General features: G+C 38.3%; 2 protein-coding genes across 2 annotated transcripts; one reads left to right on the forward strand and one right to left on the reverse strand.

Moving 5' to 3' along the window:
• Nucleotides 1-6,816: 6,816 nt before the first annotated feature.
• polr1g (RNA polymerase I subunit G) lies at nucleotides 6,817-12,758 on the reverse strand. The gene is made up of 3 exons (XM_032544910.1): nucleotides 12,449-12,758; nucleotides 10,727-10,871; nucleotides 6,817-8,335 (listed from the first exon to the last, which is right to left on the reverse strand). Exons 1-3 carry the CDS (start codon nucleotides 12,498-12,500, stop codon nucleotides 7,549-7,551), a joined length of 984 nt encoding a protein of 327 aa, XP_032400801.1. The 5' UTR covers nucleotides 12,501-12,758; the 3' UTR covers nucleotides 6,817-7,548.
• A 14-nt stretch (nucleotides 12,759-12,772) lies between these two features.
• irf2bp1 (interferon regulatory factor 2 binding protein 1) lies at nucleotides 12,773-16,841 on the forward strand. The gene is made up of 3 exons (XM_032544871.1): nucleotides 12,773-14,072; nucleotides 15,553-15,900; nucleotides 16,660-16,841. Exons 1-2 carry the CDS (start codon nucleotides 13,078-13,080, stop codon nucleotides 15,866-15,868), a joined length of 1,311 nt encoding a protein of 436 aa, XP_032400762.1. The 5' UTR covers nucleotides 12,773-13,077; the 3' UTR covers nucleotides 15,869-15,900; nucleotides 16,660-16,841.
• The last annotated feature ends 2,241 nt before the right edge of the window (nucleotides 16,842-19,082 follow it).

The raw sequence follows: 19,082 nt of genomic DNA on the forward strand, positions 1-19,082 counted from the left end.
CACCACGTGTTTGCTAATTGCTGCTGGCTAGTCTGAAGGAGCTGAGTGGGGGAATTAGACGCTTGGAAACTGCAGCTTTGAGGAGAAGCTGCGCCTCGAAGGTGGGGCTAGGTCCATCCAGGGGTTTTACAGCTGAGTAGTTGCCATGGAAATTAAAGGATTTATGAAACATCCATGAAAAAATCAAGGCAACACTCCGTGTTTGTTGTTGATGTGGGAATAACTTTATAATATGATGTAAAGTTAAAAAAGAGGAAATTTGACATAATACTGCTTCTTTAAGCTTTTTCTTGTCCTTACAGTTGTTTTTCTGCAGCTTCTCCTTCATCATCAGATGTCAACCTGACCTCCTCAAACATGAACATGAACCTGTTCTGATGACCTTTTGACCCCTGGGCTTCCATACTGAGCAGCGACCGCAGTGCATTCAAGGAATGAAGCCACTCAGGCGTGATCCTGCATGCATGGAGACCTGGAGCTGAATTCAACCTCAATATTCTGACTTTTTAAAGTTCATTTTAAATGTAACTTTCCTGCGTCTTTATGTTTTGTTTCTTGTCTTGTTATGAAAAGTGAATCAAGAACGTGAGGAAATCTATTTCTTTCTAGATTAAATCGCTTAGCAACAGCATGCTCCAATATCGGTTTGTCTTTGTATAAATTACATCAATTGGGACATAAAAATAGAAAATGATCATATGATGGCAACTTTGACTTTGATTTTTGTTCACCAGATTTTTACAGTGTTTGAAATGCTAAATGTATTCGCAGATGTGTGAGCTGCAGCTCATGTTTCTTAATTTTTCATCATATCGTTGTTGACACTCGGAAGCCGTGCCTGTTCCTTCAGTGATCTTCCAACATAGCAAAAAAATAAAATTACTGCAACATTTATTTTGGTAATTTCAATTTGCACAATTCTGTGGTTAACGGAAACACAGAAAATGCTTCACACTATCAGACTTTCCACTGACCACATATCTGCACAATTTGACATTTTGAAAATAAATTTGCTTAATGAAAAAAATGGTAATTTCTCATTTTTTGATGAAAGGTTTGGAGCTAGCATGTGGTGGAGGTTTTTTTTGCTTTACCAAAATTGGTGTATTTCGCAAAACTGCAACGGAAACAATTTTTGCGTATCACAAGTCACATGATCAACGACAGGATGTTACCACTGGTGGAAACCACGAAGAAGAAGACGACAGGAAGTAGCAGAAGAATGCATGTTTTTTAAGGATTTATGAACAAATTTATTCTGCTGTGATTTTAATTGTGTTTCTTAGTTAATGGAAACACCGCAATTCTAAACTTGTGGGGGTTTTTACATAAGCGAAATACGAGGTGCCTTTATTGACCATAAAAAATATCTTGATTTTTTAATACAAAGATTTTGCACTATGTGAGGACGTTTTTGAAGCCATTTCGAAAATAGTTTATTTCACAAATGGAATTTTTTTTTTTCACCTCACGCAAGTCACATGATTACAAACTGGATGTTGCTACTGGTGGAAACCACAAATAAGATGACAGGAAGTAGCTTAAGGATGATGTTTCTTAATTGCTTATCATGTGAACAAACTTATTCTTATGTGATTTTAATTGCGTTTCTTAGTTAATTGAAACACAACAATTGCGAAATTATGTTTTTTTCCACATTCGTGGAATGCTACCTGCATTTCTGCTGATTATATAATTGTGTAATTTGATACATTAAAATCAAATTAGCTTATTGGAAACACGTCAGTTTTGATAAAAAAAACAACTAAATTTTCAATAAAGGTTTTGCCGGTAGCATGTGGTGGTTTTGCTGTCCATATCAAAACTGGTTTATTTTTGCAAAATTGCAATGGAAACACTTAATTTGCATCAAATGAGTCACATGATCACCAACCGGATGCTACCATTGGCACAAACCACAAAAAAGAAGACGACAGGAAGTGGTGATTTATTGTGTGAACAAAGTTATTCACGTGTGACTTTAATTTCATTTCTTAATTTATGTAAATGCTGCAATTGCGAGATTTTGTTTTTTCAACACGGCAGACTATTTAGACAGCTTTGCACACGTTTGTAATGAAAACGCAGCTACTTGTAGTGAATGCAGAACAAAAACTGGCTGTTGGCGACAGACAAACACACAGAGTCACCGACGGATGCATGAGCAGAATCCTGAGTTCTGGGGCTCCATTCGGATGTTTGTTTCATCCAATGATCTGCTGACAGCAGAATAAATATGGCGGAAATGAGATACGGATCTGGCACATCTTCTTGATCACATTGCTGCACACACACACATACAGACACACAGATTTCTACTGACGCAACAACAATGACAGAAAAAATGACCAAATCATCTTTTTCCCATGGAATGAGATCCCGTTTTATTCAGTTCACCTGCACTTTACTGAGGCTGTTTGTCTTCAGAGTGAATCTATTCATTCTAATAAATGCCAGTGAAAATATGTGGCTGGAGATTTTAAAGAAACATAATTGTAAAATGTATTTACTGTGCTCCTACAAAATATTTAAAACTCAGATCTGAACATTTAGAGACACAAAAGACAATTACAAAGTCAGTCTTCTATCACCTGGAGAATATTTCCAGGATTAAAGGAATAATGTCACTGCAAGACTCTTTAGTCACATTGGTTACTGCAACAGTAGCTGTGTTTCCATTGACCTTAAAAGTGCACAAGTTGGATTCATAAAAATAAATTTGTTTAATGGAAACGCGGCAATTTCTAACAAAATTATATTTTTTGATAAAAAAAGTTGTTGTGCTGAGATGAGGTGGTTTTCTTGGCTGCATAAAAATTTGTGTATTTCGTAAAACTGCAATGGAAGCACTTTTTTCGCATCACAACAGTCACATGATCAACAACCGGATGTTACTACTGGTGGAAACCATAAAGAAGATGACAGGAAGTGGTAGGAGGAGGATGGCGTAGCGTGTTTTTTAAAGATGTGTGAACAAACTTATTCAACTTTGATTTTAATTGTGTTTCTCATTTAATCAAAACACCACAAAAGCAAAATTGTGTTTTTTAGACATTAGCAGAATGTCAACACTTTTCATTTCTGTGTTGAAAGTGTGATTTGTTTTGGGAATTTTCTAATATTAATTGTATTTTTATTCAACTGTAAACAAAAAATCATCATAATTAACAAAAATAAAGGCTTGAAAACATCTATCTTATTGAGTCAATATGTTTCACTTAGTTACTGTAGTTAATTGAATTAAGCTGTTTTTACTCTGATTTATTGAATATGACACAGAAGTGTTACTGACAAATTTAATAAGTGCTCAGAAACCAAAAAGAGTTTTATTTAAAGTTAAAATTGTTTTCTTTAAAAGACACTCTGCTCAAGTCAACCTTTTCGCTGCAAATTAAAATTGTTTCACCTATTTTTCATCAGGTTCTACAGAGTCCTGCTAATGACCCAGTTACTCCAGGTGTGCTGCATCTCCTCCAGTGAACTGAACCTATAAATAAATTCAACAAGAACAAATCGCACCTGTTCATAAAGATGAGCCACAATTAAACCTGAGGACATATACAGTATGTTTTCTCCGTTGAATTAAACAGATTTACCATCAGCAGAGAAAAGCACCGACTTCCACCATTAGGCACAAGGTTTGTTATTTTTTTGTGGTTTTTTTTCTTGTCAAAGAATTTTAAAAATCAGGTTGTTATTCTAACTTTATAAAATTATGAGTGAATAACAAATTAAAAAACATTCATAAGAGCAAATGTGACTGGCAGAATAAGAAGAATGTCAAAAAGATTATTTTTTCTTAAAAGTGTCTAGAGCTAAGTTTGGGTTGCTAGGTGACAGGCAGAGTTCCACTGGGGTTGTTAGGTGACGGGCAGAGTGCCGCTGGGGTTGCTAGGTGACGGGCAGAGCTCCACTGGGGTTGCTAGGTGATGGGCAGAGCTCCACTGGGGTTGCTAGGTGATGGGCAGAGCTCCGCTGGGGTTGCTAGGTGACGGGCAGAGCTCCACTAGAGTTGCTAGGTGATGGGCGGGGCGTGGCTGGGGTCAGTAGGTGAAGGGGCAGCGCCTGCTGATTTGTGACGTTACATTCTGGAGGTTTTTGAAACGCTTTGTTTTCCAGACACCAAAAATATTAATTTACTGCCAAAACCAATTTGGCTGTTTTTTATAAACACTTGGGCTGCTTTTAGAAACAGTAGAAACCCAAATGAAAGTATAAAAATGTGGAAAATGTGAGTTTTGCATAATACGCCACCTTTAGATGGGAGCTCTTGCCGTTACACAACATCCATCTCAAGCAGAGGGAAAGCAAAATCTCACACACCTTCAACATACCTGCGAGGATACACACATCTCTGGCATTACTTCTGACTCACAGAGAGACTCTTCACCCAGACGCTGACATTTCTGGCTTTCCGCTTTACTGGCTGGCAGCTAAACCAACAAAATCTGCAGGTTGAGCTGTTAGCACCTTGGTGGATAAAAAAAAGAAGCAGGAGTGAATTTCTGCCAAAACATTTACCCTTCTGAGATTTTTTTAGTTTAATCTCAGAAATTTTCTAGTAAAAATGAGGAAATTTATGAGTTTGAAAAGTCAGAAATTTTGCTAGAAGAAAATAGGAGATTTTGAGATTGATTTCAGAAAATGTTATGAAAATACTTGGAAATTTCTGAGTTTGAAAAATCAAAAATAATCTTAAAAACAAACTCACAATTTTTCTAAGATTAATCTCAGAACTTTTATAGAAAAAATGAGGAAATCTTTGAAGTCAAAATTTTTTGACTTTTGGAAAGTCAGTTATAAAGTCAAAAATTTGCAAGAAAAAAAAAAGATTAATTTCAGAATCTTTTTAAGAAACAAGAAAATTTCTGAGTTACAAAAATTTAAACCTTGCTTGAAAAACACTCATAAATTTTGAAATAAATTGCAGAATTTTCCAGAAAAAGTAAGGCTATGTTTGAAAAGTAAAAATGTGCTAGGAAAAACTCATAAATTTTGAGATAAATTTCATAAATTTGAAAAGTGGAAAATTTGTGAGAATTATTATTTTTTTAATTTTTCAGAAAAAAACACAAGTTTGAAAAATCTAAAATTTTCCAGCAAATTTTTGATTTTTCAAACCCAGAAAATTCTTTGATCAAATTCAGAAATTTCTTTGTTTTTTCTGAAAAATGTCTGAGCTCAAACTTTTAGTTTTTTTCTCTCGCAAATATCCGATAGTTTTTATCCTAGCAAATTTAGATTTTTTTGAAACTGACAAATTTCTTTGTTTTTCCTGGAAAATTTCTGGGTTTTTGTAGCAAATTTTAACTTTTCAAACTCAAAAATGTCCTGGTTGTTTTTTCTGAGGTTTTTAGTGGAAATGTACTTCTTTGTGAATGTAGTGGCCCAATACGCCATCCTAGAGCTGCAAGGTGCTGCAAAGTCTGGTCAGATGGACATGCTTCCTAGGCTGGGAGCATGAATGTGTGTGTGTGTGCGTGTGTGTGTACCACAGATGGTGAGGCTGTGAAAGCACCAGAGGTGCCTGAGCTCATTAGGAAGCAGGACCATACTCCGGTGCAGAGCGGAGAGAAGCAGGGTGGGGGTGATGCAGAGCCGAGCCTAAAATGTTTCACCTCAGACTCAAAGATCCGATGATTCTCCGTCTGCCGCCTCAGAAACCAACATTTACAAACCCTTCCTCTGCGATCAGACACCAGGAGGTCATCCATCACATCTGTTGGGAGAAATAAGTGTTTAAAAGGTGAGAGGTTGTTCTGAGGCTGCAGGCTGAGCTGTGCGGCCCACAGGCCGGACTCTGGCGCCACCTACCGGCCACAGCAAGGACTCCTCCGCTGCGTCCGGGAAAAACGGAAGTTTTTAGAAAAAACGGCAAAATTGAAGTTTGCTATTAAATTAAATGCAGGGTTGGGTAGTAACTAGTTGCATTTACTAACTTTTTTGAAAAAACTTACTTGTAGGAGTATTTTTACTACACTGTACTTTGAGTAATTTTATTATGAAGTATTTCTACTCTTACTTGAGTAAAATTTCTGGATTTTCTACCCAATGAATGAAAAACAAACATGTTTTTACCAAACATTCACCAGGCAGACACACACCTGCAGTTTTTGTTCAAGTTTCATATTGAAAGATTTGGAAAAGTTTTTGTTTTGTCTGATTTTATTTTTTGTTACTTAAATTATTGTCATTTTGATCCCTAAAACACCAAATTTTCCACTTAACTTTATATTTTGGTCCAAACCTTCATATTTATTTTAATACTGAATTGAATAAAAAAGTTTGTTGCAGAGGATTTTATTGAGAGGAATCAGAGTAATGAAATTTTAATTAAAAACATTATTTAACTGTTATTTTTTTTAAGATTTTCACTTTTCAGTCCATTTTTAGTCTTCAGTTTGTTTTAACCTGAGTTTTAATTTGCTGTATTATTTTTCTTATGTTCTAAATTCACACTTTCTGTACAGCGTCAATTATTTTCCTGTTTTTGTATTTTTTTTAAAACCATAGTTTGAATCTACATTCTGCTGCTGGTGCACAGGAATTTCCTCAATCTGGGACAATAGAGGACATTTATTTATCCTTTTAAATGTTATTTTGTTGGGAATAAACCCACATTTCAAATGCTATCTCAGCATCGTGCATCACTTGGATGGAAAAGTCATTTAATCTTCTTTCATCCATGTTATTGTTGGATTTCAGGTTCACAAATTTGGTTTTCATTCCTCCAGGATGAAATAACATTTTTAAGAAAACCTTTGGTCTGAATTCAAAATTGCAGTACAAAAAAAAAAAACACCAAACACTTTTTTCCCCTCATTAAAAGTTGCTTTAATTTCTTTTTATTGTTTTTTGACCCAAATCATTCCTGAAAGCTTCGGCTGAAAAACCAACAGTAAATCTGTGGTTGTGTAAACAAACACACCGACAAAGAGCGAATCTAAGGCCATGAAATCCACCGGGAGTCGACAGGAACTGGACCAAAACGAGGAGATGCTTCCCCGTTTCCCATCCTGCCGCCTCGTCCAGCTGCTGTGACGGAAACTGGTCTTAAAGAGACAGTACGTAACCTTCACAAGAAATGTTTACAAAGTATTTAACACAGATACATTGTAAAAAATCCGAGCTCTTCTGCCTTCTCCCAGTGCCGACTACAAACAACCAATCAGAGCCAGGAGGCGGGTCTTAGCGCTGTCAATCACCTTCCACCGCGAATGCTAAGGCTAATTAGCGTAGCCATATCCAATGATGGTGGATAAACAGTTTTCTTGTAACAGTGAGTTGTTTGTCCGCCTCTAGCACTTTTAGCAGAATAAATGATAAATGAAATTGATTAACAGCGCTAAGCCCCGCCTCCAGGCTCTGATTGGTTGGTTTTGGTCATTTCTTCTGGTGTCAATAGCAGCTCAGGGATGAGGTGGAGGAGAGGAGATTAATCTTTTCAGAGATTATCTGTCTCATAAACGTGAAAGAATCCTTTTTTATAAACGTTACATGCTGCAGCTTTAAGCGTTTACGTCTGAAGACTTTCAAAGATGGAGGGAATCAGGAGTGAACGTCCTCCTCAGTTCTGCTTTTCTTCTTCTTCTTCCTCTTCCTTGAACTCTCTGCTGCGTCGCCGTATAGAACGTCCAGCGGCTCACATTTCACAGAACCTGGTTCCACTTTAACTTTCACGCTGGGCTCCAGTCCTTCCTCAACCTCCTCCCGCTCCCTGTCCTTCTTCTTCTTCTTCTTCTTCTTCATTGTCTTCTCCTCTCCGAAAGGAAGCCTCGCCGCCGTCGCTTCGTCCAGATTTTCGTCGGATGGTTCCTGTTTCATCTGCAGCAACAGTTCCGCTTCTTCCGACTTTATCCGCTTCTCTTTCTTCTTCTTCTTTTTCCTCTTCCTGCCTTCCTCCTCCTCGTCATCATCACCCACCCGGCCTCCATCTTCTACGAACTGCTTCATCACCAGCGGCCGCAGCGTCGTCGACGACGGCCCGAACGCGGCTCCGTCCGCCTCGTTCTCCGCCACGTAGGTGAGCTTTGGAGTCTTGCTGCCGAACGGGTGGAACCGCTGCTTGAGGCCGGCCGGGACGGCGGGCGCCGGGGCGGCCGGCACGACGTGTGGAGCCTGCTCGCCGCCAGCGTCCCCGTAGCTCTCACAGATGTTCAGCAGGCCGGAAAAGGCCGGAGCGAAGACAAAGCCGTCTGACGTCCGGCTGTCGCTGGTGAGCAGGTGAAGGTCGTTGGGGCGGGACGACGCCAGGACGCTGTAGCTCTGCTGGACCGGTCCAACCGGAACCTTCAGGGTCTGGATACCCGACAAGGGAACCTGGACGCCGCTGAAGCTGCAGGAAAAACAAGTGGAGAGTTGGAATATACATTTTGTCTAATGTCAAATACCCTAGTATACTTAAATTAAGATAACTACATTTTCAGCAAAATATAGCAGCTTGTTTTAAGTCAATAATTCCTTAATATTGATGAAAAAGTTCTAGTAAGTTCCACTGGTAGAATATTTCACTTATAACAAGACATTTTTCCCATGTTACAAGGGAAATTATCTGCCAGTGGAACTAAAACTGGGTTGCTAAGTAACGTGCGGTGCTTGGCTGGGGTTGCTAGGTAACGGCGTAGCTAGAACTTTATCAACATTAAGAAAAGATTGACTTAAAACAAGCTCTTATATTGCGCTGAAAAGTTACTTGTAAGTTTGTTTTGTCTTATTTCAAGTGTAACAAATATTTACACAAGAAACTAGAGTAGAAACACTTGGAAAGATTTCAACAGGAAAGATTTCTAAGAACATGGACATTTGTGTGGGTAGGTTGTTCTCTAACATTACACTGCAAAAACAAAATCTTATCAAATTTATTGAATGTAATACAGACCGCTACAAGAAATCTTTCCTGCCAACACCAATTAAAATATACAATAACTCTTTGAAGAGTTACAACATTTAATTTCCCTTTGGGATTAATAAAGTATTTCTGAATTTTTAATTTTCTTTGAAATATTTCCTGTTCGCTGCAAAACACAAAATCTTTGGTCTAGTTTCTTCTGAAAATATCTTAGTACACTTTAAATAAGACAAAACTAACTTACAAGTAACTTCTTAGCAAAATAGGAGCTTGTTTTAAGTCTAATTAATTAACATTGATGAAAAAGTTCTAGTAAGTTCCACTGGTAGAATATTTCACTTATAACAAGACATTTTTCCCATGTTATAAGTGAAATAATTAGCATTCTGACTGATCTTTCACGCAGTAATCAATGCAACTACAGAAACACATGGATGAGTTCCTCTAATCCTGGAAATGTTCTCCAGGTGATAGAAGGCCGACTTTGTAACCGTCTCTATGTGTCCTGAAGGTTCAGGTCAGAGTTCATCCTGATCTCTAGTTTCCAGCTGTAATAACTGAAGCTGTGCGTTTTCTCTAGATCGTTCCTCTGTAGGTCCAAAAATAATAACTTCAGTTTCGTTTCTGTTCAGCCGGAGAAAGTTTTGGCACATCAACACTGTTTTATCTGTTCTTAGCTTCTGTTCACTGATTGGACGGTTCAATGGTCACCTGGTGACATCATAATGTAGAGCTGTGTATCATCTGTGTATTTATAGTAACTATTGTAATTTCTTGACATAACCGGAGCTCAGAGCCGGCCCAAGGCAATGCAAGTTAAATGGCTGCTTAGGGCCCCTAAAACACGAAGCTATAATGATGATTTTTAAATAACATTGAAAAATACAAATTAAATGCCATTACATATGGGAAAATTAGTTCCATATTATTTTATAGATGGTACACATATAATAGGTTAAACTCTTCCTCCTGTCACGTTTATATTAAACTTCTTAACTTGTTTACTGTAAATTCAATGCTTTTCTGCTGCCGTTTCTTTCAAATAATTGAAATAATATGTGACCATTTAAATACCACTCTGCATTTCAAAATCCTAATTATTATTTTATTGTTTGCTACTTCTGTAAGGTTAAAATCAATAGACATGATAACAACAGCTTGATGTAAGCTAGTTACAAATGACGCTAAAGGTAGCCGGTATGCTACATATATGCCAGTAGAGTCGCTTAGGATCGATGAAGCGCCTGGTGTTGACATGTTGGTATAAAGGGCCTCAACAATGACAATATGCTAAACGCATTGGGCTAGCTCTGCCTGAGCTAACAGGAGCATGTAGATAACAGGGGTCCCAGGACTGAACCTTGTGGAATGCCACATGTCATTTTTCTCCATTCAAATGACAAGTTGACTCAAACCAGTCACATACTGGTCATCCATGTCTTTATCATGGGAAACCAATAAATGTAGATGGAAATTATGGGTGCAACTTATTCATTTGAAATGAAACCAACATTTTACAATTGAGAAGATGACAAACAGGAAGGAAATTGAGGTTTATTTTAAAAATATCTTCATAAAAATAGCGATTGAAAAAACAAAACAAACTCGTTGGACATAAAGTCTTTGTGGACTGGATTGAACTAAGATCTCCTCACCAGCTGCTATTGTTCTATAAAATCTAAAATTGGCCAGTAAACTACGGCAGAAAAACTGACAATCATCCCTGACTGAGTTCTGAGAGGATTTTCAACCTGACGTTCCCGCTGAAACGGAACAACAGCGAGAGAAAACCGCGAGGACAATGCTTAATTTCCATTTAAGTTCTTGTAAAGATGGGAATGCATGATAACGGACGCAAGGAGCACAGGCTGTACCTACCAGTGGGGGTCGAAGCTGGCAGGAGCTTTAATGAGCCACAACTCGTTCTCGTTGTTCCTCAGATTGTCTGCCAGCGTGCTGCTGCAGGGGACGTGGCAGAAAGACACAAAGTCCTCAGGACAGTCCAACCGCGCGGTCTTCCTCGCTGCAGAAACAAACAAGCAATTCTTCATTAAATAAGAATTAGAAAGCGGAGGATCTGTTAGCTTAGGACCATGTGGGAAAACGCTTCCACGTGTTTTTGTTTTGCTTTTATTGGGATGTTTTGTGATGGACAAACACAAATAAAAATCTGAAAAGTGAGGGAATTTTATTCAATTATGGTGTCAAAATGCACAAAAACTTCACTGTAAAAACATAAAATCTTACCGAGTATTTTTACTATAGTTTCTAGTACAAATATTTTAGTGCACTTCAAGTAAAATAAAACTAACTTATAAATAACTTCTCAGCAAGGTGTAGGAGCTTAGTTTAAGTCAATAATGCCTTAATGTTGATGAAAAATCACTTTGGCAGATTATTTCTAGACCTGTCGCAATAAACAATAAATCAATTAATCCCATGAAAAATTAGAACGAGATCAATCATTTCCACGATTTATTGTTTTTCTCTTTTCCTACCAAGAACTGAATGATAAAATTCTTCAGTTTGGTGCTTTGGTCTCAACTAGCCCTTTTTTTGAAGAGCAATTTTGTTTACAGAGACTTCATGATTCATTTTATTTGTTGTTTTATTTATTTTGGATACTTAAAATGTATTCCAGTTCCAGTGTTAAATGATCATTAGAATTTAAAGTTATTGATACTTGGTAATGCAAGACCATTATATTGCTTGAAAATGGTTTAAAAACAACAATATTATTGTTTATTGCAATAACTTCTGGGACACTTTATCATTCACAAAAAAATATTGTGACAAGTCTATTTGTTTCACTTATAACATGGGAAAATTATAAATGAAATATTCTACCAATGGACCTAGCACTTTTTATCAATATCAAGGAATTACTGACTTAAAACGAGTTACTTTTAAGTTAGTTTTGTTTTATTTCAAGTTTACTAAAATATTTGCACAAAAACTAGACCAAAAAAACTTTTTAGCAGTGTACCAAAGTAATTTTTAAGATAAAGGATCAAAGGTTTTGAAGTAAGTATTCATTTTAACAAGTAATTAGTCTTAAAGGAAAGCTAAAATGTCATAATAAAACATTTTATAGACTTTTTTTTTTCATTTTTAGATACAAAGTCTACATAAAATGTATTTGGTTACAAAAAAGACACGTTTCACTGCAAAAACACTAAATTTCACCAAATATTTTTGGTCTTGTTTCCAGTTCAAACAGCTGAATTAAGACAAACTTAAAAGTAACTTTTCGGCAACATATAAGAGCTTGTTTTAAGTCATTAATTTTTTAATGACTTAAAACATTAAGTCATTAATGAAAAAGTGCTAGTTCCACTTGGTAAGAAATGTATGGAATGCATTACCGCCATCTACTGGCATGGAGCGTGTCTCAAACTATTATTTTATACATAAATTATCAGTATTCGTATTTAATTAAGCAACTTTGTTGATTAACAACACGCATATTCAAAATAGTTATCTCTAATTCATATTGAAAGTGTAGCACACACGGTAATATTAAGTTTTTGGTCTGAGATAACATTTTAAAACCCATTTCTTTTTGCACCAACTTAGCTTAAATTACATCCGTATGCTTACCGGGTTCTTTCTGCCGTTCTGTTGTTTCCGTGGCAACATTATTCCGTTTCATCTTCGCTCGAAGACGAAGAAATGTCTTTTGGCATGTTTTATAGTTCAAAAATAACTGCTAACGTTATAACTCACAACGTTTTTTAGCTCAACACACATGGCTCTGAGGTGGGAATGAACATGTGTTGACACAAAGTGAACCCAGACTTGGAGTACTTCCGGGTCACGGTGTATTGTAGTTCCACCTCCCGGTTTGACGGTAGTGTCTGAGTCGGTAGCGCCGATCAAAACAACTCAAACACCCACAATCCCCCTCGAACTATTACGTAACGTACCAGCGTCTGTCGGGGGAAAAACAGTTGACAGGAGCGAGAAGTAGGCCGAACAGGATAAACAAAGCAAATAGATGAAAAATAGCTTAGACGACTTTAATATTTGTCATTATTTTTAATGTTAAAAATGAGTAGTGTTTTTCTAAAGTTGTGTTGGGTCTATTAAGGCGGAAAGTTTGTCGAAAAGAGAGGGCGTCCACCTGTCGAACCGAAATAGGTTAACCAAGCTAACCTGCATTAGCACGTTAGCGTGCTAGCTGGCTGTTTGAACCCGAACAGGTGTGCCAGGTGGCCCGCCAGGCAGCCATGTCCTCCCCTTCTTCGTCGTCCAGGCGCCAGTGGTGCTACTTGTGCGACCTGCCGAAGATGCCATGGACCGTGGTGTGGGACTTCAGCGAGGTGGTCTGCCGCGGTTGCGTTAACTACGAGGGGGCTAACCAGATCGAGTTCCTGATAGCAAGCGCCCGCCAGCTGAAGCGGAGTCACGGCATGCAGGACGGCAACGTGAGGTCGCCCGGCCCTTCTCCTAACAAACACGGCTCCTTAGCAAGAGCAGAGCCGCTGCCGGACGGCGGAAGGCAGCACGCTGAGCGCTTTGAGCGGGGAGGGAGAGGGGAAGGCGGCGGAACGGCGATACGCGTGCCGCCCAACGGGCTCCACCGCGACGGACAGCCGCCCCATGAGGTGAACCGCCAGAGCCCCAGCAGCAGCCGGAGACCCATGATCGGAGCCGCCATCCCGCCCAATCTGGTGTCTCAAAGCATTGCGGGAATGCCTGGGCTGCTTGCGGGCATGCCAGCGGGTCTGACCGCCAGGACAGCGCCGATGAGCAGCCCGATGATCTTCCCGGCGCCGGTGCTGGCTGAGATGAGCCGCAGACAGCTGGGGATCGGAATCTCCTCCTTCATCACTCCGGAGCTGGAGCGGGAGCTCATTTCCTCCCAGGCCAAGTCCCAGACTCAGACACAGGCTGGCACCAGTGGTAGCAAGAGCACAAGCCTGTCTTCTTCGTCTTTTTCCATGGCTGGAGGCGTGAGCCAGACGAGCCCGAAGCCCGCTTCATCCCCGGCCAGGCAGCAACGCCCCCCGACGGCCCGGTCCGGAGCCGAGCCTCTGGGATCCGGCAGCTCCGCGGAGGCAGCCACGACTGCTGCGGCGTTACCCAACAACGGCGCCTCCGAGCTGGGGTCGGCATCTGTCAGCAACACCCATCCGACCGGAAACACGCTGTCCTGCACGCTGTGCCACGAGCGGCTGGAGGACACACACTTTGTCCAGTGTCCATCAGTGCCTGGGCACAGGTTTGTTTTCTGTTGTTTATCTGGATTTACTGCGCTTTTTTTATTAGTGCTGCAGCTAACGATTAATTTAGTAATCGATATTTCAAAAACGATTAATCGATACAAAAATTGTCGCATGACACATGTTAGAAACACATGAATGTTAGAAAATAAAAAATGCAAGGAAACTCAGTTCTGTTTTTAAATTAAGAAAATAAAAAAACATTTCCAATTCAATAATGTTTCTTTAGTGCTAGGTTAATTGGAGATTTCAAGTTTATTTTACAGAATATAAAAAATACATTTAAAATTGCAAATGAAAACAATTTTTTTCTTTAAATAAGAAATCACAGCATTCCTTTAGCCTAAGCTTGATCATCTGTAGCTAAAGAATTGATAAATCAATTATTTGAATTGGTGCTGAAAAGATTCCTCCCATTAATCATGATTAACCTATTCAAATAATTATCAAATAATTTAGTACTTGATTAATCATTAAGTTCAATATACAAATTTTAAAAAATGCAATTTCCAGAAAAAAAACAATCACAGCAGTAATTAAGCCAAATATGTATGAATGTACATTTGCATTCGAGATAAAAACGAACAAAATCTGTAAAGATGTTTCAGCCAAAACTTCTCAAGTTGTTTTTGCTTCTCCTGGTTCAAATTCACTAGATAAATAAAATCTTGATGCATTTTAATCAATGTAATGTTTATTTTCTTATTTAAAAAAAGAACTTTAATTATTTGTTTGTTTGCATTTTTTTTTATTTATTTGTAATATTTTCTAAAAAAAAAAAAAAAAAAAGACTTAAATGGTAAAATAAAAAATCTGTAGGATATGCCAAACCTTTTTATCCGATAAGTTGATAAAAGAATTAGTAACTAAAACAATAATTAGTAGGCCTGTCACAATAGCAAGTTTTACTGGATAATAAATTGTCCCAGAAATTATTGCGATAAACGATAATATTGTCATTTTAAGATCATTTTAAACAAAAAACGATAATGGCTGATTATTGCAAGTATCCACATTTAAACTTTAAATTCTTAAGAACATTTAACAAAGCGGTGGTAGATTGGCTAATTTAAATATCTGCTCTACTTATGATCTGTCAGAGAGCAGTTTAGGTTGCCTATTTTTTATTTTTTAACTGAATTGAAACACACCAAATTCCACAGCACAGTTACATGCTAAAGTTGTCAAAGTCAAGTTAGCATTGCTGAACTACTTCCCTCTCCCTCACTATTTTTTTCTTATTTAAAAACTTTTGCCTGACCTTGTTATCTAGTTTATGTAGTGTTGGCAATTAGTAGCAAAGCACTACACCTTTTTTCTTTTATATATCAGGCATACATTTAAGGTAAACAGCTAAAACCAATGCTAATCCTCAGCTAGCAGTAGCTTTTTTGCCCTCCAGAAGGGAGATGGAAATTATAACGGCTCTATACTTGTTGTATTCTCATAAATGTTTCCTGTCTCTCATTTCAAATGCAGGTTCTGCTTCCCCTGCACCAGAGTGTACATCCAGAGCCGGCGGGGCGACGGCGAGGTGTACTGCCCCAGCGGAGAGCGCTGCCCGCTGGATAACTCCCCCAACAGCCCGCCCTGGGCCTTCATGCAGGGAGAGGTCTCCACCATCCTGGGCGTCGTTCCAGCTCCAGCGGGATCCGCGTCAGCAGCGGCATCCGGAGCCAGTTCGGGTTCGGGAGGTGCTCCGGCGTCTGGATCAGGGAGCGCAGCAGCAGGCGGCGCAAGTGGAGGTGGATCAGGAGGAGGAGACGTCACTGTTAAGAAAGAGAGAGAGACGTGATGGTGACGCGGACCGAACAGCAGCAGCAGCAGGCGGGTTAATTTCACATCTAAAAGCTCTGCAGAATAAAGCATTTAGGTTTCAGACCTACAGCTTCAACTACAGATGTTACATTTATTAAAGGAGCAGTAATGTGTAAAATCCACATTTTTTTAGCCTTACATCATTATTCCCTCATCTAAAACATACCGGGAGTATTGCTTTGATTCTGTTGTGCTTGTTTGAGAAATCCTTTAATCTCCATGGTAATCATTCAGCTGTAAAACATCTGGGTGGACCTAGCTCCGCCTTCAAGTACAAAGCTCCTCCCACACTTTGCTCCTTCAGACTATCCAGCAGCAATTAGCAAACACCTGGTGGAGCTAATTATCTGCTGATCTCATTATAGGAGCTACTTCTCAGCAACGCTGGTAAAACATTTTCTTAAAGGCCTAATAGAGGAGCCATGTTGTGACAACTTCCTGGAGGAGTGTTTTTTAAAGAGACAGAGGCCCAATTCGTCTAACCTGTATTTTGCTTTTTAACTGCGGTACGACCGCTGCCTTTTCACATGTCGCCAAAGTCGCCACATTTGTTGCTTTTTTCTTTTTAGAAAAAAGTTGCTAAAGAGGTTTTTAAATTTGCTAAATATATCGACGAAGTCGCTAAGTTGGCAACAGTGAGGGTAAAATTGTGTGGTTACTGTTAACCACGCAAATGGAAACGTGATAATATTGCTGGATAAAATTGGTTTCACTTGTAGTTATTGTTGTTTTTATGTCATAATTATGGTTTTCTTTTTGTTTCTACAGATTTGGATTCAGTACAATAAGAGGTGTCTACACTGGACTGCTGAGGAACCCAGAAAAGAAACACAACAACCAACAAAACCAGAAATCCTCCACTGCACAGGTTCTAACTCCTTCTAACTTCAGTTTAAACATCATCGTAACAGTTCAGAAGCTTCTGTTTTTCTTCATAATTTCCTTTTAAAGATCAGTTTTCTCACCAGAAAAGGACTCGATATATTAGTTGTCCTCATTTAAAACGAATGTAAATTACATTTCTACTCACCGAGTCAACTCTCCAGCACAGGTCAACATCTAAACATTGGTTATAATTGAGTTTTTGCTGCATCCTCAGTGATGCAAAGGTGCTAAACATCACATTAGAAAAGCACCACAACATGTGATTTATGTCTCCATGGCCTCATACAAAACAATCCAAGCGCTTGGCTTTGTTTCTGTTTGATAAACTCAACTAAAAAAGGCTAATCTGCACTGGCTCCATTAGTATACTAAGATCAAGTAATTTCCCTGCTAGGATGAATAAAGTACTTCTATTCACACCAACACAGCAGCTGACATCCAGATTTCTAGCTCCTCTGTGGCCGAAAATAAATTAGTTCAGTAACGTTTAGGAGCCAAAAATCAGATAAAACTCTTCGCCTTCTAACCCAACCGTCTTTCTTCTCTACACAACTGCATATTGTTTATTTTTCTGAATTTTATAACTGAATGTCCCCTAGAAACCAAAAGGACTCCACAGAAACACAACAAAGGTAACAATAATTGTGCATTGTAGAGAAATGTATCAATTTTCATAGTTTTGCAGTAGAAAACAGGAAAGAAAAATGGATCAAGCTTAACGTTTTAATCTTTGATTAATCTCCAAATGATAAAAACGTGAAAACAAATTACTCTTACTGCATTGAAGGTGGAAGAAACAACTATTTCTGAATGAATTTTTAATATTTGTGTCAGAAAGACCAGAAACGTCAACTTTATCTTACCCTACGATGCTAGCATGTCTCTACTCACGCAGAGGAAATTTAATATTTTTCTTAGTCTCTTGAGCAAAACGAAGTTAAATGCTGATTAAAACACCAATAACTCACATTTTCCCTCAACAGTAATTAAACAGAAATGCTTTTGCACCAAGACGCAGCAATATATCGTCTAATAGAGGCTCAAAATGTCCTTTTCTGATCAGTTAGGCGATCCAGAAATACCACCTGGTCGTGCTGACAACACTCTTCAGTGTGGATGTTATCATAGCAGGAAACCCAGAGAGCTGGACTTTGGTATTTTGTTTCCCGCCTTCGAAACATTTCATTGAATTGAAGGAGAAGCAGACTCTCCAGAGGCTGAATTCATAAATTATCAAACAGGTTGATTATACTGGAGCAAAGTTGCTCTGTTTTATACTTTAAAGGCCTTTTGCCTGATTTCAAAAGGGTTGGGAGCCTTTTGGAAATCTTACTAAACGTTTTGTAGGGAATCCTACATGCTAATAGCTAAAGTAAAGATAATTTAAAATGGCAGAAATCAAATGACTAAAACTCTGTTTTACAGTGACCGCTCTCTCCTGCACACTGTTGGATGTTACCTTTGCTTCATTTTTTAACGCTGTTAACTGAAGTCGGTATAATACGGAGCCCCATACTGGGAGTTTTTTTCTTTTATGTTCTCTCGCAATAAATCGGCTGAGAAATCTGAATCTGATGCCATATTGGCAGGTAACCGGCCACGACGTTTTTGTTTTTATCTCCTTTACGCCAGCTTTAAGTTAGCGCTCTGCTGAAAAAACCTGAGTGAAGTTGCCCCCCTCCCTCAACCTTCTTCAAATTTGACAAAATTGGTGTCAAACATTTGTGCAGCAAAAATTTTCATTTGTGCCGCTATTATTTTAGATGATAAAAAAAAGTTTCCTGAGATCATCATCAATATCTTCAAAGCAAAAGGAGCACAAACAAAAAAATTTACTGAGTTGTTTGACACCAAATTTGTTTGACTTTGTAAATGTAGTGAATGATTGCGGCACAAACAAAACATTTTTGCTACACAAAGGCAGCACAAACATTTAACACAAATTTTGATAGATTTGGGAAATGTGGTTGACCTTTTGACCTTTAAACTTTCATTTAAAAAAGCAGCACAAATAAAAAGGTCTGCTGCACTATCATTAGACTCTAATTTTGCTATTATTTAAAAAAGTTAGGGGATGGCTGGTTGACCTTTCACAACCCGTGGAAACATTTTTTTAATATCCTTAAAATGACAGCGGCACAAACTAAAATTTTTGCTGCACAACATCGCTGAGTTGATTGGTAATAAATTTGTTTGATTTGTAAATGTAATATCTTTAAATTACTAGCAGCACAAATTAAAATGTTTACTCCACAAACATTGGACACAAATTTTGTTATATTTTTGTAATTGATATTTTCTAAACA

This window comes from Xiphophorus hellerii, chromosome 18 (assembly GCF_003331165.1).
Source record: "Xiphophorus hellerii strain 12219 chromosome 18, Xiphophorus_hellerii-4.1, whole genome shotgun sequence".
NCBI classification, from domain to species: domain Eukaryota; kingdom Metazoa; phylum Chordata; class Actinopteri; order Cyprinodontiformes; family Poeciliidae; genus Xiphophorus; species Xiphophorus hellerii.

Bases quoted from the DNA above. Each gene is read 5' to 3' on its own strand.
- polr1g (XM_032544910.1), bottom strand. From the start codon at position 12,500: ATGAAACGGAATAATGTTGCCACGGAAACAACAGAACGGCAGAAAGAA. The intron at 10,872-12,448 runs GTAAGCATACGG...TTGTTTCTGCAG, and splicing joins AGAACGGCAGAAAGAACCCG to CGAGGAAGACCGCGCGGTTG. The intron at 8,336-10,726 runs GTAGGTACAGCC...TTTTTCCTGCAG, and splicing joins GCCAGCTTCGACCCCCACTG to CTTCAGCGGCGTCCAGGTTC.
- irf2bp1 (XM_032544871.1), top strand. From the start codon at position 13,078: ATGTCCTCCCCTTCTTCGTCGTCCAGGCGCCAGTGGTGCTACTTGTGC. The intron at 14,073-15,552 runs GTTTGTTTTCTG...TTTCAAATGCAG, and splicing joins CCATCAGTGCCTGGGCACAG to GTTCTGCTTCCCCTGCACCA.